The 18354-nt window shown below is 47.0% G+C and overlaps 2 protein-coding genes across 2 annotated transcripts in view; one reads left to right on the plus strand and one right to left on the minus strand.

The window, feature by feature from the left end:
- The window catches only part of cep89 (centrosomal protein 89), a gene marked incomplete at both ends in the record, with an annotated part of 22163 nt that extends 21008 nt beyond the window's left edge, over positions 1-1155 (plus strand). Inside the window, one exon of the mRNA XM_084476026.1 lies at positions 924-1155. Coding sequence (XP_084332152.1) covers positions 924-1155 — 232 coding nt within the window. The remainder of the gene's footprint in view (positions 1-923) is intronic.
- A 7028-nt stretch (positions 1156-8183) lies between these two features.
- On the minus strand, positions 8184-12987 carry gnrhr2 (gonadotropin releasing hormone receptor 2; the record flags this gene model as incomplete). The annotated part of the gene is made up of 3 exons (XM_084475929.1): positions 8184-8644; positions 9855-10056; positions 12424-12987. The coding sequence occupies 3 exons, from the start codon at positions 12985-12987 to the stop codon at positions 8184-8186; spliced, it is 1227 nt and encodes a 408-aa protein (XP_084332055.1).
- Between the last annotated feature and the right edge of the window lie 5367 nt (positions 12988-18354).

The raw sequence follows: 18354 nt of genomic DNA on the forward strand, positions 1-18354 counted from the left end.
CAGGGTGCTGCAGAGCAAACAGTATGGAGAGGGAGGGAGGAAGGGAGGGAGGAGGGAGGGAGGGAGGGAGGGAGGGAGGAGGGAGACAGACAGAGCGCTCTGGACAGGGTGCTGCACAGCAAACAGTATGGAGAGGGAGGGAGGGAGGGAGGAGGGAGGGAGACAGAGCGCTCTGGACGGGGTGCTGCAGAGCAAACAGTATGGAGAGGGAGGGAGGGAGGGAGGGAGGGAGGCGGGAGACAGACAGAGCGCTCTGAACAGGGTGCTGCACAGCAAACAGTATGGAGAGGGAGGGAGGGGGAGGGAGGGAGGGAGGGGAGCACAAGTGTCAGAGAGGGAGAGAAGGAGGGAGGGACTGAGGGAGGGAGGAGGGATGGGAGCACCAGAGGGAGGAAGGGAGGGAGGGAGGGAGGGAGGGGAGCACCAGTGTCAGAGAGAGAGAGAGGGAGAGAGGGAGGGAGACAGTGCAGGTGGGAGGAGGGTGAGCAGGGGAGATAGAGATAGCAGAGAGAGGGAGGGGTTAAGGGAAGGAGGGAGGGATTGGAAGCAACAGTATGTCAGAGAGGGAGGGAGAGAGAGTGTGAGAGAGGAACAGTGTATCAGGGAGAGAGAGTGGGGAAGAGAGAGAGAGGGACAGTGTATCAGGGAGAGAGAGTGGGGAAGAGAGAGAGAGGGACAGTGTATCAGGGAGAGAGAGTGAGAGAGGAACTGTATCAGGGAGAGAGAGTGAGAGGGAGAGCAAGAGAGAGAGAGTGTGTGTGGGGCTATGGCTACAGGCACCTTCCTCTCTTGTAGATGTTGTGGGGTCTCACTCACACTCTCTCTCACACAAACTGTGACCATAACAGAGCTATTCACCTGTCCCAGAAATGACACGATGACACACACACAGCTATTCACCTCTGCTGTGATTTGTTCTGCAGGGAACTGGAGGCGGAGCTTGGGGTGGTGTGGGAGGCGGCCACCAGGGAGGAGCAGGGGATGAGGGAGACGCTCCTGAACACCTCCCCCAGTCGGGGCGTCCGCAGCCTGGGTCTCCTGGGCAGGAACGCCCCTGACTGGCTCTCGGAGGCTTCAGAGCCGTCAGTGCCCAACAAGGCCCACCACCACTCAGCCAATGAGGTGGAGAAGCTGGGGCTGGACTTCTACTCCTGAGGCTCCCAGGCGAGAGGAGCAGCTTTGTCAGACTGCGGCACTAAACACTAAACCAATTGACTCTTTTCTTCCGACGTTGTTTAAAGTCATGCCTTTTTTTTTTGGAAACATCTTGGTCTAACTAGGGCACACTCCCAGAATTGCAGGCTGTATCTGCGCTCATTGTCTTCTGGACTAAAAACCCCCACACTGCAAGCTGTTACCGCTCTCAAAGTGTCTTCTGGACTACAACCCCCACACTGCAGGCGCTAACTGCTCTCAAAGTGTCTTCTGGACTACAACTCCCAAACTGGCTGTTACCTCTAAAGGTGTCTTCTGGACTACAATTCCCAAACTGGCGGTAACCTCTCAAATTGTCTACTGGACTACAATTCCCATACTGCAGATGGTAACTGCTATCAAATATTATATTCACTCCCACACAGCGGACAGTAACTTTAATAAAATATTGTGTTCTGGACTACAGCTCCCTTACTGCAGAGTGTATCTGTGTGTGTGTTTGCTTGTGTGTTTGTAGGCGTAGTGGTCCCTCTGCTGGTGCTGTGGTAGCTGTACAGCTCAGTGTGCTTCATTGTGTTTGCGGTGTCACCCAAGCGAGGGTTAGGATGCTATTGGCATGAAAGGTCTTTTTATGTATAATATATATATATATATATATCTTTATATATATATATATATATATATATATATATTTAATGCATATTACTGCATAAACTAATGTAAACAAATGGTTAACATATATATCTATTATATATATATATATATATATATATAGATATATAGAAAATATATATATGTAATACATTTGTTTACATAAGTAAATACAGTGATAAGCATTATTATATATATATATGCATTACTATCAGGGTTTGGGTTAACTCTTTTAATGATTAAAGCTCCTGATAGTATTCTCTAAACCAGAGAATACTTTTGAGTACTGCAAGGGGTACTCAAAAGATTTCTATAAAAAAAAAAAAGTTAACTTCTTTTCACCCTGAGATATGTTGTGGTGAGGGGGTACTCAGCTGAAAAATATATCTTAGAGGGGGTACACTAGTAGAAACATTTTGAGAACTTCTGCTCTAGACTGACTGACTCACTGATGGATATGGATGGATGGATGGATAGTTTTGGAGGGATGGATTGATTGAGGGATGGATAAGGATAGATTTGACCAAAAAAATTGACAAAATTTGACAATAAAAATTTTGACAAAATGACAAATGACACAAAATGACAGATGAACAACAAGAACAACAAATAAAGGCTTCAGGTGAAGAGGTGAGACTGTCTCTCCTGCGTTTATTTCAGACACTATTCTGTGTACATATTGAATATCCCGGGGATTACTTTGGGATTATACCAGTTTACTAATTTAGCGGGATCCTCCACCGCTTTAAACACACACTCTCCTCTGGCAGAAGAAGTTCTTCTTCTCCATGCAATTCCTGTTGTTCAAGGTCAAGGACCTCTTAGGCAGGGTGCCACAGAATTTGTTCTGGTCTGGACAGGTGGCCTACCTCTTTGGCTGTAACCTTCCGTGCTTCTTCATGCGCAAAAAGGAGGTCGTCATCCGTCTCCAAGGTGGCCAGGTCGTAGCACATTTCGTGGCTCGGTAACCGCAAATCCCTGCAGTGTTGCAGGGCCTCTTCCCAGGTCTTCTCTTCAGTGATCAGAACCAGATCATGGTCGGCACAGAATAACTTTTTTTTCCTGTCGCATTCCCCAGATTTCAAGCCGTCTGGTTTCCACTGTGCACAATCCTTTCCAGCCATTGGTTCATCAGCTGTACACCAAAACAAGGCTTAATTAACACCAAGGATTGACTGGGACTAAAAGCGTCAGACCGGTTCTAGATGTCAGAAAATAAATGCAATATTTATTTATTCATTATCAATTCCTTTCAAATGGCTCCTTCCTGGAACTACCCAGCAGTCTGTCATTCTCCAGAACTCACACATTGCCCATCTGCCACTGTCTATCACTTCCCTTTCATGTAATAGTCCAGTTAAAATGTTTCCTTGCATGTTTTGCTCACCGTGATTCCAGTGAAGGTCCCCGAGCGGCTCCCCCCTGGCCCACATCCAACCGTCACCAGTTCGTCGGAGGCCAACCCAGCCGTTGCCACTAAGCGTGGCCCCATGTGCCGCATCCCTGACAATGAGCATGAGCAATGAGCCACTGTAGTGTGTTCTGCAGTATTTATCTGCCCCCTTCCATTCCGTTTTATAGTCATCCTTGAAGACGTATCCCGGCCCTCTGAGGCCAGAAGACACCAGGGCCAATAAAGGAGTGAGAAGGACCAGGATGAAGACACGGCGCAGGTCTGGATCCATGTCTTCAACGGACAGAAAGAACAGGGATACGTGACCTAATTAGTATTTCTACATTAATACTAAAGCAGTACTTACTCAGGATGAAGGACGCAGTATTACTACATTAGTACTAAAGCAGTACTCACCCAGGATGAAGGACGCAGCATTAGTACATTCGTACTAAAGCAGTACTCACCCAGGATGAAGGAAGCAGTATTAGTACATTCGTACTAAAGCAGTACTCACCCAGGATGAAGGACGCAGTATTACTACATTAGTACTAAAGCAGTACTCACCCAGGATGAAGGAAGCAGTATTACTACATAAGTACTAAAGCAGTACTCACCCAGGATGAAGGACGCAGTATTAGTACATTCGTACTAAAGCAGTACTCACCCAGGATGAAGGACGCAGTATTAGTACATTCGTACTAAAGCAGTACTCACCCAGGATGAGATGAGTAGGTTGTGCTCTGTGACAGCAGAGGTCTGATGCTTGTGTTCCTCGCGTCGTGGCAGATGAGATTTAAGTTGTTTTCCGCAGACCAATCAGACTCCACTCCCCGTCCCGCGGACCAATCAGAACACAGATCGGGGACAAACACCACGTAAGAAATGTCTCCACCTGAGCAAGCATGTAAATGAGATGTGGATGGTCGTTTGATCAACATATCCTTCTCATCAAGCTCACCGAGATTTGAATAGTTAATTTATTTTTACATTTATCATTTTAAAACATTTACATCAGATATGTTCCGACAATCTTCTATTACGGTACCCTTGATCCTCGATCGCAATGGGTTGGTCATAGTCCCAGGTGAAAAAGAATTATATCTGATGTATACTTTTTGAAAGTGTAATTGACATATCTTTAAGTGTACTAACTACACAAGGCCCAGTGTGTGAGAATTGAGTGGCATCGAGTTGAACAGACTTGACATCTGAGTATCTGGGCGCACTCACACGAGGCCATCTGTAGCGCGCCCGAGTACGTTTGCCCCCTGAGCACGCCGTCCGTACTCAAGTACAGTTAAATTCCATGGCCTCAGTACACTTCGGAGAGGTGTGCTCAGGCCACGGTACAGATGCTAATGAGCTGACACGTGCACACACATGGATACGCATCCGACCTATATGTACAAGAGGCAACCGTACTCAGGCCCAGTTGAGATTGCCTAGTGTGAGCACAGGCCAGCGGCACATTCATTCACAACTCTTTTGTGTATTTTTTATTTTTTTTACAATCTTTGTGTAGCAGTGTGTTATAAGCAATGTTGTTATGAATGCCCAATGGTGGCGTAGATGGTTACATCCATTTGGAAGTACCTATGTCCAAATTCGGCTACTGTCCCGACCTGAGCAGAGATGTAAATAAGAGGTGGATGGTCGTTTGATCTACATGTCCTTCTCATCAGACTCACCGAGATTTGAATAGTTCATTTATTTTTAAAACATTTAAATAAAATCTGTTCCAACAATCTTATACTACGGTATCCTTGATCCTCAATCACAATGGGTGGGTCCTAGTCCCAGGTGAAAAAAAACATATTTGAAGTACTTTTTGAAAGTAGTTAATTTTGAAAAGAATGTTAAATTGAGAAATATTTAATGTTTCACTATGTACACTAAAAGGTCCAGTGTGTAGAATTAAGTGCCATCTAGTTGAACAGACTTGGCAGGAATGGAATATAACATTCATAGGTATGTTTTAATTAGTGTATAATCCCATGAAAATAAGAATTGCTGTGTTGCTGTGTCAGTTGGTTGCAATAGGAAACACCACAGCTAGTGGCCACCCTCATTTTACACACCGGAGCTTTAAAGAACTTCAAAGACTACACGTGTAGGCTTTTTGACATCGGATATCCAATATCTGTTCTTTTTTTAGGAATAACACAATAACAAAGATCTGCTAATGTTTCCCCATTAGTGAGAATGTTCTTCCTTTCTTTCTTGCAACACTGTCCACCTCTGTCAAGTAATGTAATCCATAGCAAGCAACACTTGCCATGCCAATAATCATGATGCTTTGAGTTGTGATGTGTTTTTTGTTAGCAAAATAGATGAAACCTCATGGGTTACATGTAAAGCTAATGGCATGTAATCCACTCACCCCCTACTGAGTTACCACTGGGCTCCCCTGCATTCTGTGTGAATGAGGCTGTGTGGGATGCCTCGGAGTGGCTTTGCTACATTTGCATGATCGACTTCCCACTGTCTACAGCAGCCCTTCGTTCCCAATAAGCCCATCAGTTGTTTTTTTGTAATTTGTTTTGCCGTGCTTTGAATGGCCTCTTTCTAGTCCTCTCTAAAGGAACCTGGCCTGTGGTGCGATGATGTGGCCCAGGAAATCCACCTTCTGTGGTAACTGTAGTATGGCTAAGGGCCTGGTGGCCCTGCCCGGCTGAACACTAATACCACCATTATGTGTTTACACACATAATGGGGTCAGGAGATCACAGCTGGAAGTCGTTGTCATGTTTGGATCAATGTGCCTGTACCCTGGGAGGTCTCAGTAAGCCAAGTTGCCTGCAGCGCTACCAGGAAAACGGCCGTTGATTCACAACACCCTTGTGGCCCTGTAGACCATGTATATTGTTTGCCATTAAGCTGAAAAACAAACCAGTATTGGCTAGCTGGATCCACCAGCATGGTGGAGACCTATTCGTGGGGTAAATGTCAGTGTGAATGACACTCCGTCCTAGCCCACACATTCAATCTGGAGTTGATTTATGGCCGTCTTGTATAGGGAGCGGGACAATCCATAAAGGGTTGTCTCCCTATTATCACCCTTATCACTCATATCACTCCTACCACTCCTCTCCGAGGAGGAAGAATGGCCATATTTAGAAAGCAGAAAAGCATTGACATACACAGCACAACAACAATGATATACAATTACACAACTAATACACAACTAATATATGATAGTACATTTGTAGTTGTTCTCTGCGGAAATAAGATGATTTTTGTATGTTCTCTCAGTTCTTAATCAAATCAACACTATCCTCCCTCTTAAAACTGCTAGGGTTAAAGTGTAAATAATGTATTAATTACTCCTAACACCATATCCCAGCCACCAGTACAGAAAGGAAGCACACAACCACACATGTAGACACATGTACATTTTCCTATTTACATTCCAGTTATGCACAAGTTCCAGCTATGTATACTTCCGGGTGTGTGTGTCCACGTTTCATATACAATGTGTATATACGTTCCCTGTATATCTACTTCCAGATGTGTATGTCCAGATGTATATATGGCCAGGTTTGTATACCTCAAGATGTGTATATGTTTCAGGTATACTTCCAGGAGTGTTTATGCCCAGGTTTGTTGACAACATGTGTATAAGTTCCAGGTATTAATACTTCATATTTGTTTCCTGTTCTGTATACATCCAGGTGTGTATATAGAAAGGGCTGTAGTTGGAAAGATCCCAACAGCCACAAGTCCTCTGCTAACCTTACGGGTTATACCGGTTGTACCGGGTTTAACCCAGCAATCATGCATGGAATTGGGTTTTGTCACAGCACTTGTGTGTGTGTGTGTTTGTACAGTTACATAACGCTCCCATCATGTCTCTCCATCCTCTTTAGAAGTCCTCTCAAAGAGCAGGAAGAGCTTCAGCCTCCAGGCTGGACTGTGAAAGTGCTCCCTTTATGAATTCACGTAGAGCCGGAAACGTTTACAGCACGTTAAACACGTCGCGGTGCGACACATGCTGAACATTAACAGCACAGCCGTTGTAGAAGTCAGCCTACATGCGTTTATCTTGCATCCGTCTTGTGTTACTCCGGAGTAGAGTGGTAGTTTTTGTAAAACAAAAGAAAAACACATGATAATGAATAAGCACTAGTTTAGTATTATCAGTATTAACACTGCTAATATTAAACTATTTCCCCGGATTACAGTATGAAGGCAATATTCAGCAGGGCGGCCATGCTGTGAATAATGGGGATATTCACTAAATGTACCCGCAAACTGCTTGTTTCATTCTCATCTGAGCTCTTGAGTTTTAGATCTATTGATTACTGGTAATGCGTGAAGACGAACGACCCATGACATCATCCACCATTATTTATTGTTTCTGGGTTTATCTTTTTACCTCTGCATATGAACCACTTGGGAATATTCACAAAGCACAAGACAAGTACCACAACTTACTCTGAAGATGTTTTCTTCAAACATATAGAACATGTCTATCATTAAACATAAAGAACATGTGTGGGAGTGTGTGTGAATGATGGCCTCACCAGTCTGATTGGACTCTGGGTGCTGGGTGAGGCTGCACACCTGTGGCACATTGAGGAATCAGTGAGCACAGGTTCAACCAGTTCTCGTAGATGGCAACATGGAATGGCAATGAATCATTTCAAACACACTTTTTCTAATAATACCGATTTAACACCACCAGTCCACCACCCTGCGTCCTTCTTTGGATGAGTCTAGAAAAACCAGGTGGTTGGAAGCATGGACCCTGCTACAACATGTTTATGATAAATATATAGAACATGTTTATCATTTAACGTATAGGACAAAACATTTTTAAAACTCTGACCATGAGTCTGTTGTTAACGGTGTTGTTTTGTTGAGTGTTCAGTTACCTGCAAACATTGGAAATCACATGACATCACATTATGTGGTCATCACATGACCTCACCGTCTCTTCCCTCATTGACTCCCCCCCCCCCCCCCCCCCCCGACCTCAGGCTTAAGCCACGGAGTGATTTGATTGGCCGGACTGGACGCTACGGGATGGCAGTGGGCTGTCCTGCTGTCCTGTCCAGCGACGCCGCGGCGCTGCACTCCTGTGGCGCCACGACCACGGCCCTCTGGGCGTTGGACAGTGGGCCGACGCCACGGCGGCGGCGCTGGCGTTGCCACGGCTACCCCGCAGGCCCTTGCGGAAGCGCACGGTGAAGAGGCCGTAGACGATGGGGTCCAGGCAGGCGTTGAAGAGGCCGAAGATGAAGAGGATGTGGGTGAGGGAGTGGGACACCTTGCCCTGGATGTGGTCCGGGAAGAACCAGTACCAGAGACCCAGCAGGTAGTAGGGCGTCCAGCACACGATGAAGCACAGCACGATCACCAGGCTCATCTTCAGCGTCCGCATGCGCGCCCGCGGGATGTTGTTGTTCTTGGAGCAGCGCAGCGGCACCTCGTTGGACGAGGCTGGGGGACACACACACACACACGCACACACACACACACACACACACACACACACACACACCCACACACACACACACACACGCACACAGCGGCGAGGGAGGGGGTGGGAGGGTTATTATTGTGCTAATGATGCTGGTTGTTCATGTTGTTATTGTGCTAATGATGCTGGTTGTTCATGCTGTTATTGGGGAGGGATAATTGAGCGGTGAGGGTTTCTCGACTCCTGTAATTTCTGATTATACTTAAGCAATAGATCACGACAGGCTGTGGTATACGGTCATTATACCACAGTTAAGGGGCGTTGTCCGACGGCGACCCCCTTAACTGTGGTATAATGAATGTATACCACTGACTGAAGTGATCTATTGCTTTTATAAAACGGTTACGTAAGTATGGCGAAATGAAAGTCATAGACACCCTCAATTTTGAAAAAGCTAGAAAGTCGGAAAAGCATTTGTTTTTAACAAATATAAAAACAGTAGTCCCTCCTGGCTGCCTGCAAAGTGTACGGCAATTGCTATGCAACACACTGTAGCGTCCTTCAGCGAGAAGGCTAGAGACGGTAGCTTGGTTCGCCGGCAATTTAGCCTACTATCGAGTTCACTCACCGTGTGCCTATTGCTTTACAACATTTCCACCCTCTCCATCAATCAACATATTTTTAGGCTTCAGTGAACTATGCTATTGCTTTTATATATAAATAGCAGTTCAAGTTAGGCGCGGAGTGATACTGAACTCTGTAAGCTGAACGGGCGTCATAGCTGTGTGTATACGCTCAATATACAACAGTTGGGAACCAATCAGATCGCTTGATTTAAGCCACCCATTTTATAAACTTAAATAGAACATGTTTATGGATGTTATATTCCATTTTTGCCACTGAATTCTGCTCACTGCACCTTTAATGACTTTAGAATATATACTATTTAGAATTCACCAATCAGCAGGATGTTGGTCACCACATTTGATAATATACAAAGACTGTCTACCTAATCGTAAACATTTTGACTTTATAGTCAAATCGTTCATTAATCTAACAGCTAGACTTAATTATCTTGTACTTAAACTAAATCACTGATCACTAAACTAAGATTACTAACGTAACCCTAGTCATCGTTGACCTCATGATCTCCAGAGTGAGAATAGAATAGTCGGGTCGGGGGGGGGGGGTGGTCCTGATTGGGGGGAGGGGGGGGGGGTGGGGACCTACAGGCCTTGCGCATCCTCCTGGAGATCTGGAGCAGGATGCGGGAGTAGCAGGTGATCATGATGACCAGGGGCAGGAGGAAGAGGCAGCAGAAGGTCAGCATGTTGTAGGCCGTCTCCTGGCCGTGCGTCTGGAAGCTGCCCCTGGTGGTGCACTGGGTGAAGTTCTGCGGGTGGGTGATGGTCACGCAGTGGAAGATGAAGATCTGCGGGAACAGACGGAGGTGGTGTCAGTCGTGACGGGGAAGCTCTGCATCCGGATGGTTCCGTAGAGAGAGAGTGTCTGTCCCAGCAGAGGACAGACGGACGTGGCGAGTGGATGTCACTGGGGTGGGTGGATAGGGAGAGAAATTTCCTTTACATTTACATTTACATTTAGGGCATTTTGCAGACGCTTTTATCCAAAGCCACTAACAATTGCTAGGTTAACCTATTCCCCGTATACAACATAGATAGCTGGAATAAGACGCTGCACAATGCTAAGTATTATTTTTAAGTGCAAGGATGTACAATAAGTGAGTAAGAGCGGTGTGGGGGTGGGGAAAGGGGGGAAGGCTATGCAGAGTCCAAGTGAGTCTCTATGGAAGCTGGTGAGCGACTCTGCGGTCCTGACGTCAGCAGGGAGCTTGTTCCACCACTGCGGTGCCGAAACAGAGAAGAGTTATGACTTTGATAATCAACCTAAAACGCCACCCAAACTGCACCCCACCTATCCAGTTGTCCAGTCACCCTGTGCTGCCACCCAGTGGCCATCAGCGAGCCACCAGGTGGACGGTGCACGCTTCCCAGCTTGATAGAGACGGTCCTACAGAGAGTCAAGGGCCTTTCTCAATACGGAAGAGCTTGAAGAGTCAAATAAGTTTGGTTTAACGTGTGCCCTCCAGTCTGTGGGTCAGTTGTAGCGTCATGACTCATCCCAGAACATGAAGTTGATGCATACTGAATAACAGTGACAGAAGCAGAGATGATGTACGATCAGTCAAATCCAAGTTCAGACCAGATATATTGACAGATATTTATCAAACACAGCTTCCTTGAAAAAGAATGCTTCTCAATCATGAAGAACACAGTCAAAGAAAGGTGGCAGGATACATGGCTAGGCCTGGGCAATAAAACAATAAATGATTGTATCGTGATAGACTTTTCATCAATATCAGTATAAAATATGTTCAATATATATCGATAAGAGACTGGACCACCAAATATAGCAGCTGGGTTTGTTACACAAACACGGTTCCATACTTATTTACAATATTTGAGTGTTTTTCATTGTTGTATCGACAATGGAGTATTTATCAATGAAGAACAGTGGAAGGTCATGTTAAGTGTTAAACAGAAGTGTTTAAATCCTGCATGGTAATTCCTAGTCTTTTTAGGTCATTCAAATTATCAATAGTTATCGATATTGTTCAATATGATTAGTTATATCGTGATATGTCTTTCAGCCATATCGCCCAGGCCTATACATGGCAGAAGAAAAGAAGATGAGGTCGGACTTTACAACACAGAACTGAATAACTGGATAGGTGTTGGGCAGTGGGCAGTGCAGCCTCCCACCATTCACAGGCAGGATTCTGAGTTCCAATCCCTGATTCCGCTCTACCCACTGGGCTCAGTGGCTTGAGCAAGGCATTGCAAAGCATTCCCACAGTTTAGTGGGAGGAGTTCATGCATTTAGGTGTCAGGGGTTGTATTCCCTAAGTTTCTGAGTGGAGAGAGCAAGGCATTTACCCTTAAGGGGGGCTATTCCTTGTTTATGGTAATGTTTATTGCAGTTACAACCAAACAAATGTTCATTTAACAATATTTTCTGTGCGTACCTCAGCAGGATGAGCCAGGCACCAGCCACCTGGTAGAAGGTAAAGCTCAAAGGATTGATCGAGTCGCTAACAATGCTGGGATCGGGTCTTTCTACTCCCTTGACAATCCTTCAGGTGAGACGTAATAAACAATGTAATTTATGTAAATACGCACAACCAAAACATTCCAACAGACCCATTGTGGAAGTCCTGTGTGTGTGTGTGTGTGTGTGTGTGTGTGTGTGTACGCCATGTGCGCTGCAGTGAACACAGGATGATGCATGTATAATCATCCATCTGTTGCAGCGAGGCAGGGATTAAAAGCCCATTCAGATCAGTGCTCTATGAGAACACTGAAGCACACTGTTGATCTCCTCAATGCTGCCGGCTCCCTCCCTTTAACACCTGCAGGCGCCGCTGCAGGAGCTCTTTGAGTGTACCTGATGAACAGACATCAGTGTGTGTGTGCGTGTGTATGCGTGTGTGTGTGTGCGTGCGTCTGTTCGTGCATGCGTCCGTCAGTGTGTGTGTGTGTGTGTGTGTCTCTGTGTGTGTACCTGATGAAGAGACAGCAGTGTGTGTGTGTGTGTGTGTGTGTGGGGGGGGGGGGGGGGATCTGTGTGTGTCTGTCTGTGTGTGAACCTGAGGAGCAGACAGCAGTGTGTGTGTGCATGTGTGTGTGTGTCTGTGTGTGAACCCGAGGAGCAGACAGCAGTGTGTGTGTGTGTGTGTGTGCGTGTGTGCGTGCGTGCGTGCGTGTCTCTCTGTGTGTACCTGCGGAGCGGACAGCAGCAGGCTCATGCTCCAGGCCACGCTCAGCATCACGCGGTTCCTCCGCCGCGCCTCGCTGATGCCCAGCGGGTTCAAGATGGCCGACTGGCGGTCCAGGCTGATCACCACGGTGACGAAGGCGCAGGAGTACATGGCCTGCAGCTTGAGGAACATGAGCAGGCGGCAGGCGGCGTCGCCCGCCAGCCACTGCACCGTCACGTTCCACGCCGCGTCCACCGGCATCACGATCAGTGTCACCAGCAGGTCGGCGGCCGTCAGGTGCAGGATGAGCACGCGCACGTGCGAGCTGCGCTTGTGGCCGCTGGCCGCCCACAGCACGCACACGTTGCAGAGCGTCGACGCCGCGCACAGGATGAAGGTGAGGATCACGCGCACCTGGGCCGCCGTGGTGAAGGTGGGCAGCTGGAGGTCCGCCGGCGTCGCGGCGTCCCCCGGGGGACCGTCGGAGACGGAGCCGGGGCCAGGGCCCGAGTTTGTCGGGGGGAGGCCGGGGGGAGGGGGGGAGGAGAACACCGTGGTGAGGAGCGCGGAGATGCTGGTGTTCATGTCAGGAAGCGGAGGCGCGGGGGGGGGGGGGGGGCTGTCCGCACAGCAGGTGAAAGGTTGAGTCAGTTATGTGAGTCCAGCCCTTCGTCACAGTTCTCACAGGGCTTCACAGCCAACCCCTCTAACAATAGCGCACCAAAGGAAAACTCAAAAACATCCCTCTTTCAGTGGTTGAAGCAGAAGTAAATATTTATAGACATTTTTTTTAATATAAGCTAGCCTACTTTGTTTGGACTGACGTTTCCTGACGGCGGACCGGAGAACCTTTTGTGCTTTAATCCGCAGAACACGCTCGCTCTCCTCGGATGGTGGATCACATTCGCTCCAAACAACACGAGAGCGCCAAACAATCCCCGCTCTACCGTCGTCCCGTTCATTAGGTCTGTTCTGACTGCAGCCGACTGAGAGCGATGCGTTAGTGAGCTGTAAAAAGATAATGATCCCCTTCTCGTAGTTTTATAAATCTACTAATGCTGACATCTTTCGATATGTAGGCCTAGTTAATCGTGTAAAAAAACGTGACTAAAAAGTTGTATATGCATTTAATATTTGGTGCTGTTAAATGTAAAGTCTGTCTCGGAGATAGGGCTATAGTCTGAAACGGTTATTATTAATCGTGTTATTAATTGAGTTCCATTCAGACGCGCGTCAGCTAGCTTTTGAACCTCGACTCTGACTCTCTCACGCACATATAAATATGTGTTTTCTGTTCATTTCCTAATCAAATGATTTATTAAAAAGAAGAATAGGCAGGCATTTATCCTACTTCAGGATAAGAAACAAGTAGCTATGAAAACAAGTAGAAAATGCGCAATGTGGCAAAAAAGGTGAAACTTACATGTAGTTCCATCGGTGTGTGAAGACGCGACTGTATTCCCTTGGTCATGTTATCAAACCAAACGCATCACACCCGACGACGTGATGAGAAAGCCAATCGATGGACCAAACACTCCGGTGCGTCGCTGGCTGCCGTGCGCATCAGATGGAATCCAAGCTCTCCTGACGCGCGCTCGGAGCGCAAGGTGGGGCACGCGGGAAGACTGGCGTTAGTGGCTGATGATAGGGGGATGGATGGGGTGAGGGGGGGTCTTCTCCACGGTCCAGTTCAACAAGTCTTCTTCCGCAAGACTCAGGACGCACTATAAAGAGATGCATGTCAGCGCGTAAACGTGTTGGCTTGTGGCTATATAAGGTCAACGGGTTCCCAGATGAAAGGGCTACATTGGTGACGATGTATCCTCAGGGCTACAGGGCTACATTGCTGAGGATGGATGCTTTGGGTGCGCAGTGAAGCGGCTCAAATGTCTCGGTGCGTATTAGCGTCCGCAACGGCGCTATTAGGCTAATGGACCCGACATCCTTACATTTGGATGTTCAACAGCATTGTGAAACATTAACAGCAACATTGTTTTATATTTGTGTCTGTTTGACTGAATAATGTTTATGTATTGTTTAAACTTTACCCTGGTAAGTATTTCTGGTGAAATTGGAATTTAAACGTTTTTCTCTAAACTAGAGTGTGCGTATTAGTGTGTGTGTGTGTGTGTGTGTGTGTGTGTGTGTGTGTGTGTGTGTGTGTGTGTGTGTGTGTGTGTGTGTGCATTTGTGTGCGCGTGTGTGTGTGTGTGTGTGTGTGTGTGTGTGTGTGTGTGTGTGCGCGCGCGTTTGTGTGCGTGTGTGTGTATGTGTGCGTGTATGCAAGGACACATTATAATTATCAACCCTTCTCTTAAACCTCAGACGTCACAGAGCTCATCAGCCTTCTAGTTATGCTCATCACGCCTGCTAATTGCAGCACTTCATTGTTCACTGCAAGACGCTACATAGTCTGACACTGTTTTCCATAGGGAATTAAAAACCCATTATACAAATCTCCTTTGCATTGTGGTCAGCCGTGAAATGGACCGTAAAACGTGTCCTCTGCCAGCGGGTCTCCGATAACTAAATCAGCTGGAATGCCCACAAACAAGACGATTTAATGAGGTGATATTATGCCACCAGGTGTAAGTGTGATCCGTCATTATAAGCAGTAATTTCTGCCTTTTCTGGAGAACCATCCAAACTGGTGCAAGTTACTAGTTAAATGGCGTAAACCACCAGAGTAGAGATGGTGGGAGAGAAGGATGAGATGGTTAACTATTTGGTTTAATGCATCGCAAAAAGCAAAGTTAAACCAATATCTGCATCCTTCATCTTCCTCAGTAGCCTACTGTCTCCCTTGGTAGCCTACCATCTTATTAGTCCGTCTTTGCTACTAATGGTGAGGTCTGGTCAGTAAGTCTACTACGTTTTCAAGCTATTCATGTGCAGTCTCTTTTCAGACTAATTGAGTCAAAACAGCCAATTCAGAGCAAATAGCAGGATTAACAGAGGAATGTTGAACATGAAACAAAAGCAAACTAGATTTCCTGTTCACACATCTGCAAGGGCAGGTGTGTGAACAGGACAACAGAGGAATCCGGGTGTATATTGTTCATGTAACGTAGTGGTTGGACACTCACTGCAGCTGTAAGCGATCCCTTAGAGTCAAGACCTGAAAGGCGAGAATCTCAAACAATACAATCAACCAGGACCCAGTCTCACACAGCATGTCGTCATGTTTCCAGTCACACACGGCTGGGAACGGAAGGGCTGGGGGAGGGCAGTTTAAGGCTTGATTTTGTTAACTATCGTAGCTAGGGAGTTGTGATATCACTAGGCCTGTTTAGCCCATCTCCACTGGCTTGGGGGAGGTTAGTGGAGTTGTGACATCACTAGGCCTATCTTTACCAGATATCTTTCATCACATCAGACTACTTTTACCACATGTTCATTACATCATGTAACTTCCAAAAAAAATCAAAAGTCAAAAGTCAAAGTCAGCTTTATTGTCAAGACAATAGAAGAACTGACATTTGTCTCTGACCCGCGGTGCATTAAGTATAAAATAAAATTGGCAAATGAAATAAAATAAGATCATTAAGATCATTCATATTTACAATAAATAAATTCTAAATTCTAAATAGTGCAAAAATACTGGATGTATAAATTAAATTTTTTAAAAGAAAAAAGGTAAAGGTCCAGGGATCTTGGGGGCAGATGGGAGGGGGTTTCATAGTCCAGAGTTGAGCCTCCGAACAGCCTGGTGGAAAAAGTTTTCCAGCCTGGCGGAGCCGGCACAGAGGCTGCGGTACCGGCAGGAGGCTGAAAAGGCTGTGTGAGGGGTGGCTGGGGTCACCGAAAATGCTGGTTGCTTTGCGGGTGAGGTGGGTAGATCTCCAGGAGGGAGGGGAGTAGGACACCGATGATCCGACCAGCAGCCTTCACTGTGCGCTGCAGGGTCTTGCTGTTGGAAGCAGTGCAGCTCCCATACCACACAATGATGCAGCTGGTCAGGATGCTCCCGATGGTGCCTCTGTAGAAGGAGAACATGATGGAAGGGGGGGCTTGTGCTCCCTTCAGCTTGCGGAGGAAGTAGAGGCGCTGCTGGGACTTCTTGGCCAGTGATGATCCTCACTGACCCCCAGGAACTTGGTGCTGCTCACTCTCTCCACAGCAGCACCATCGATGGTCAGTGGAGGTTTGGGAGTGGGGAGTGAGGACTTGCCGGAAAATCAATAACAACCATCTTGGTCTACTCGACGTTCAGGGAGAGGTTGTTATCGCTACACCACGTGGCCAGTTGGCTGACCTCCTTCCTGTAGTGGGTCTCATCGCTGTTAGAGCTGAGACCAACCACGGTAGTGTCGTCCGCGTACTTCACAATGTGGTTGCCACTGAGGGAAGGAGTGCAGTCGTGGGTCAGCAGCGCAAAGAGCAGGGGGCTGAGCACACAGCCTTGGGTAGCCCCCGTGCTCAGAACGGTAGTTCTGGATGCGTTGCTGCCGACCGGCACTGCCTGAGGCCCCTCGCTGTGGAAGTCCAGCAGCCAATTGCACAGGGAAGTGCTGAGCCCCAGCTGGATCCAGCTTGCCGATCAGCTGCTGAGGGATGATGGTGTTGGATGCTGAATTGGAGTCTATGAACAGCATTCTGACGTATGAGTTCTTGGGGTCCAGGTGGGTGAGGGACTGGGTGAAGAGCAGAAGAGATAGCATCCTCGGTGGATCTGTTACCTCGGTATGCAAACTGGTAGGGGTCCAAGGTAGTGCAGAGGGTGGATTTAATGTGAGCCATGACTAGCCTTTAAAAAGCACTTCATGATGATGGGGGTCAGTGCAACAGGGCGATAGTCATTGAAGGTGGATGGTGAGGGCTTCCTTGCAACAGGTATGACGGTGGTGGGTTTGAAGCACAAAAGGACAACAGCCTGACTCAGAGAAACGTCGAAAATGTCTGTGAAGTCACCTTTGAGCTTGTCTGGACCGGCAGCCTTGCGGGTGTTGATCTTGGAGAGGGGTCTCTTCACGCTGGCTGCAGTCAGGCACAGCGCCTGGTCGTGGGGAGGGGGGGAGGTCTTCTGTGGGTGGCGTGCTTTTGTTTGCTTCAAACCTGGCTGGCAAAGCTGTTGAGGTCATTCAGCAGAGGGGTGTTGCTGTCACAGGTCTGTGGTGGGGGTTTGTAGTCTGTGATGGACCAGATGTTGTTCGTAGTTAGACTGTCTTTATCAGATGTCCTTCATTACATCATGTAGTTAGATTGTCTTTACCAGATGTTGTTCATTACATCATGTAGTTAGATTGTCTTTACCAGATGTTGTTCATTACATCATGTAATTAGACTGTCTTTACCAGATGGTGTTCTTTACATCATGTAACAGCCCTCTCAATGAATATATACACACTTATATATTATATATTTATAAAACGGGGGGCCTAAATCAAGCGATCTGATTGGTTCCCAACCGTTGTATATTGAGCGTATACACACAGCTATGACGCCCGTTCAGTTTACAGAGTTCAGTATCACTCCGCGCCTAACTCTAACTGTTGTTTATGTATATATAAAAGCGATAGCGTAGTTCACTGAAGCCTAAAAAACATGTTGATTGCTGGAGAGGGTGGAAATGTTGTAAAGCAATAGGCACACGGTCGGCAATTTAGCCTACTATCGAGTTCGAGTGAACTCGATAGAAGGCTAAATTGCCGGCGAACAAAGCTACCATCTTTAGCCTAGCCGTCTCTCTGAAGGACGCTACAGCGTGTTGCATAGCAACCGCCGTACACTTTGCCGGCAGCCGGGAGGGACTACTTTTTTGTATTCGTTATAAAAAATGCTTTTCCGACTTTCTAGCTTTTTCAAAATTGAGGGTGTCTATGACTTTCATTTCGCCATATTTACGTAACCGTTTTATAAAAGCAATAGATCACTTCAGTCAGTGATATACGGTCATTATACCACAGTGAAGGGGGTCGCCGCCCCTCCGCTGCGCGTCGGGACGGACAACGC

This window comes from Micromesistius poutassou, assembly GCF_964030765.1.
Source record: "Micromesistius poutassou genome assembly, chromosome: 12".
Taxonomy (NCBI): Eukaryota; Metazoa; Chordata; class Actinopteri; order Gadiformes; family Gadidae; genus Micromesistius; species Micromesistius poutassou.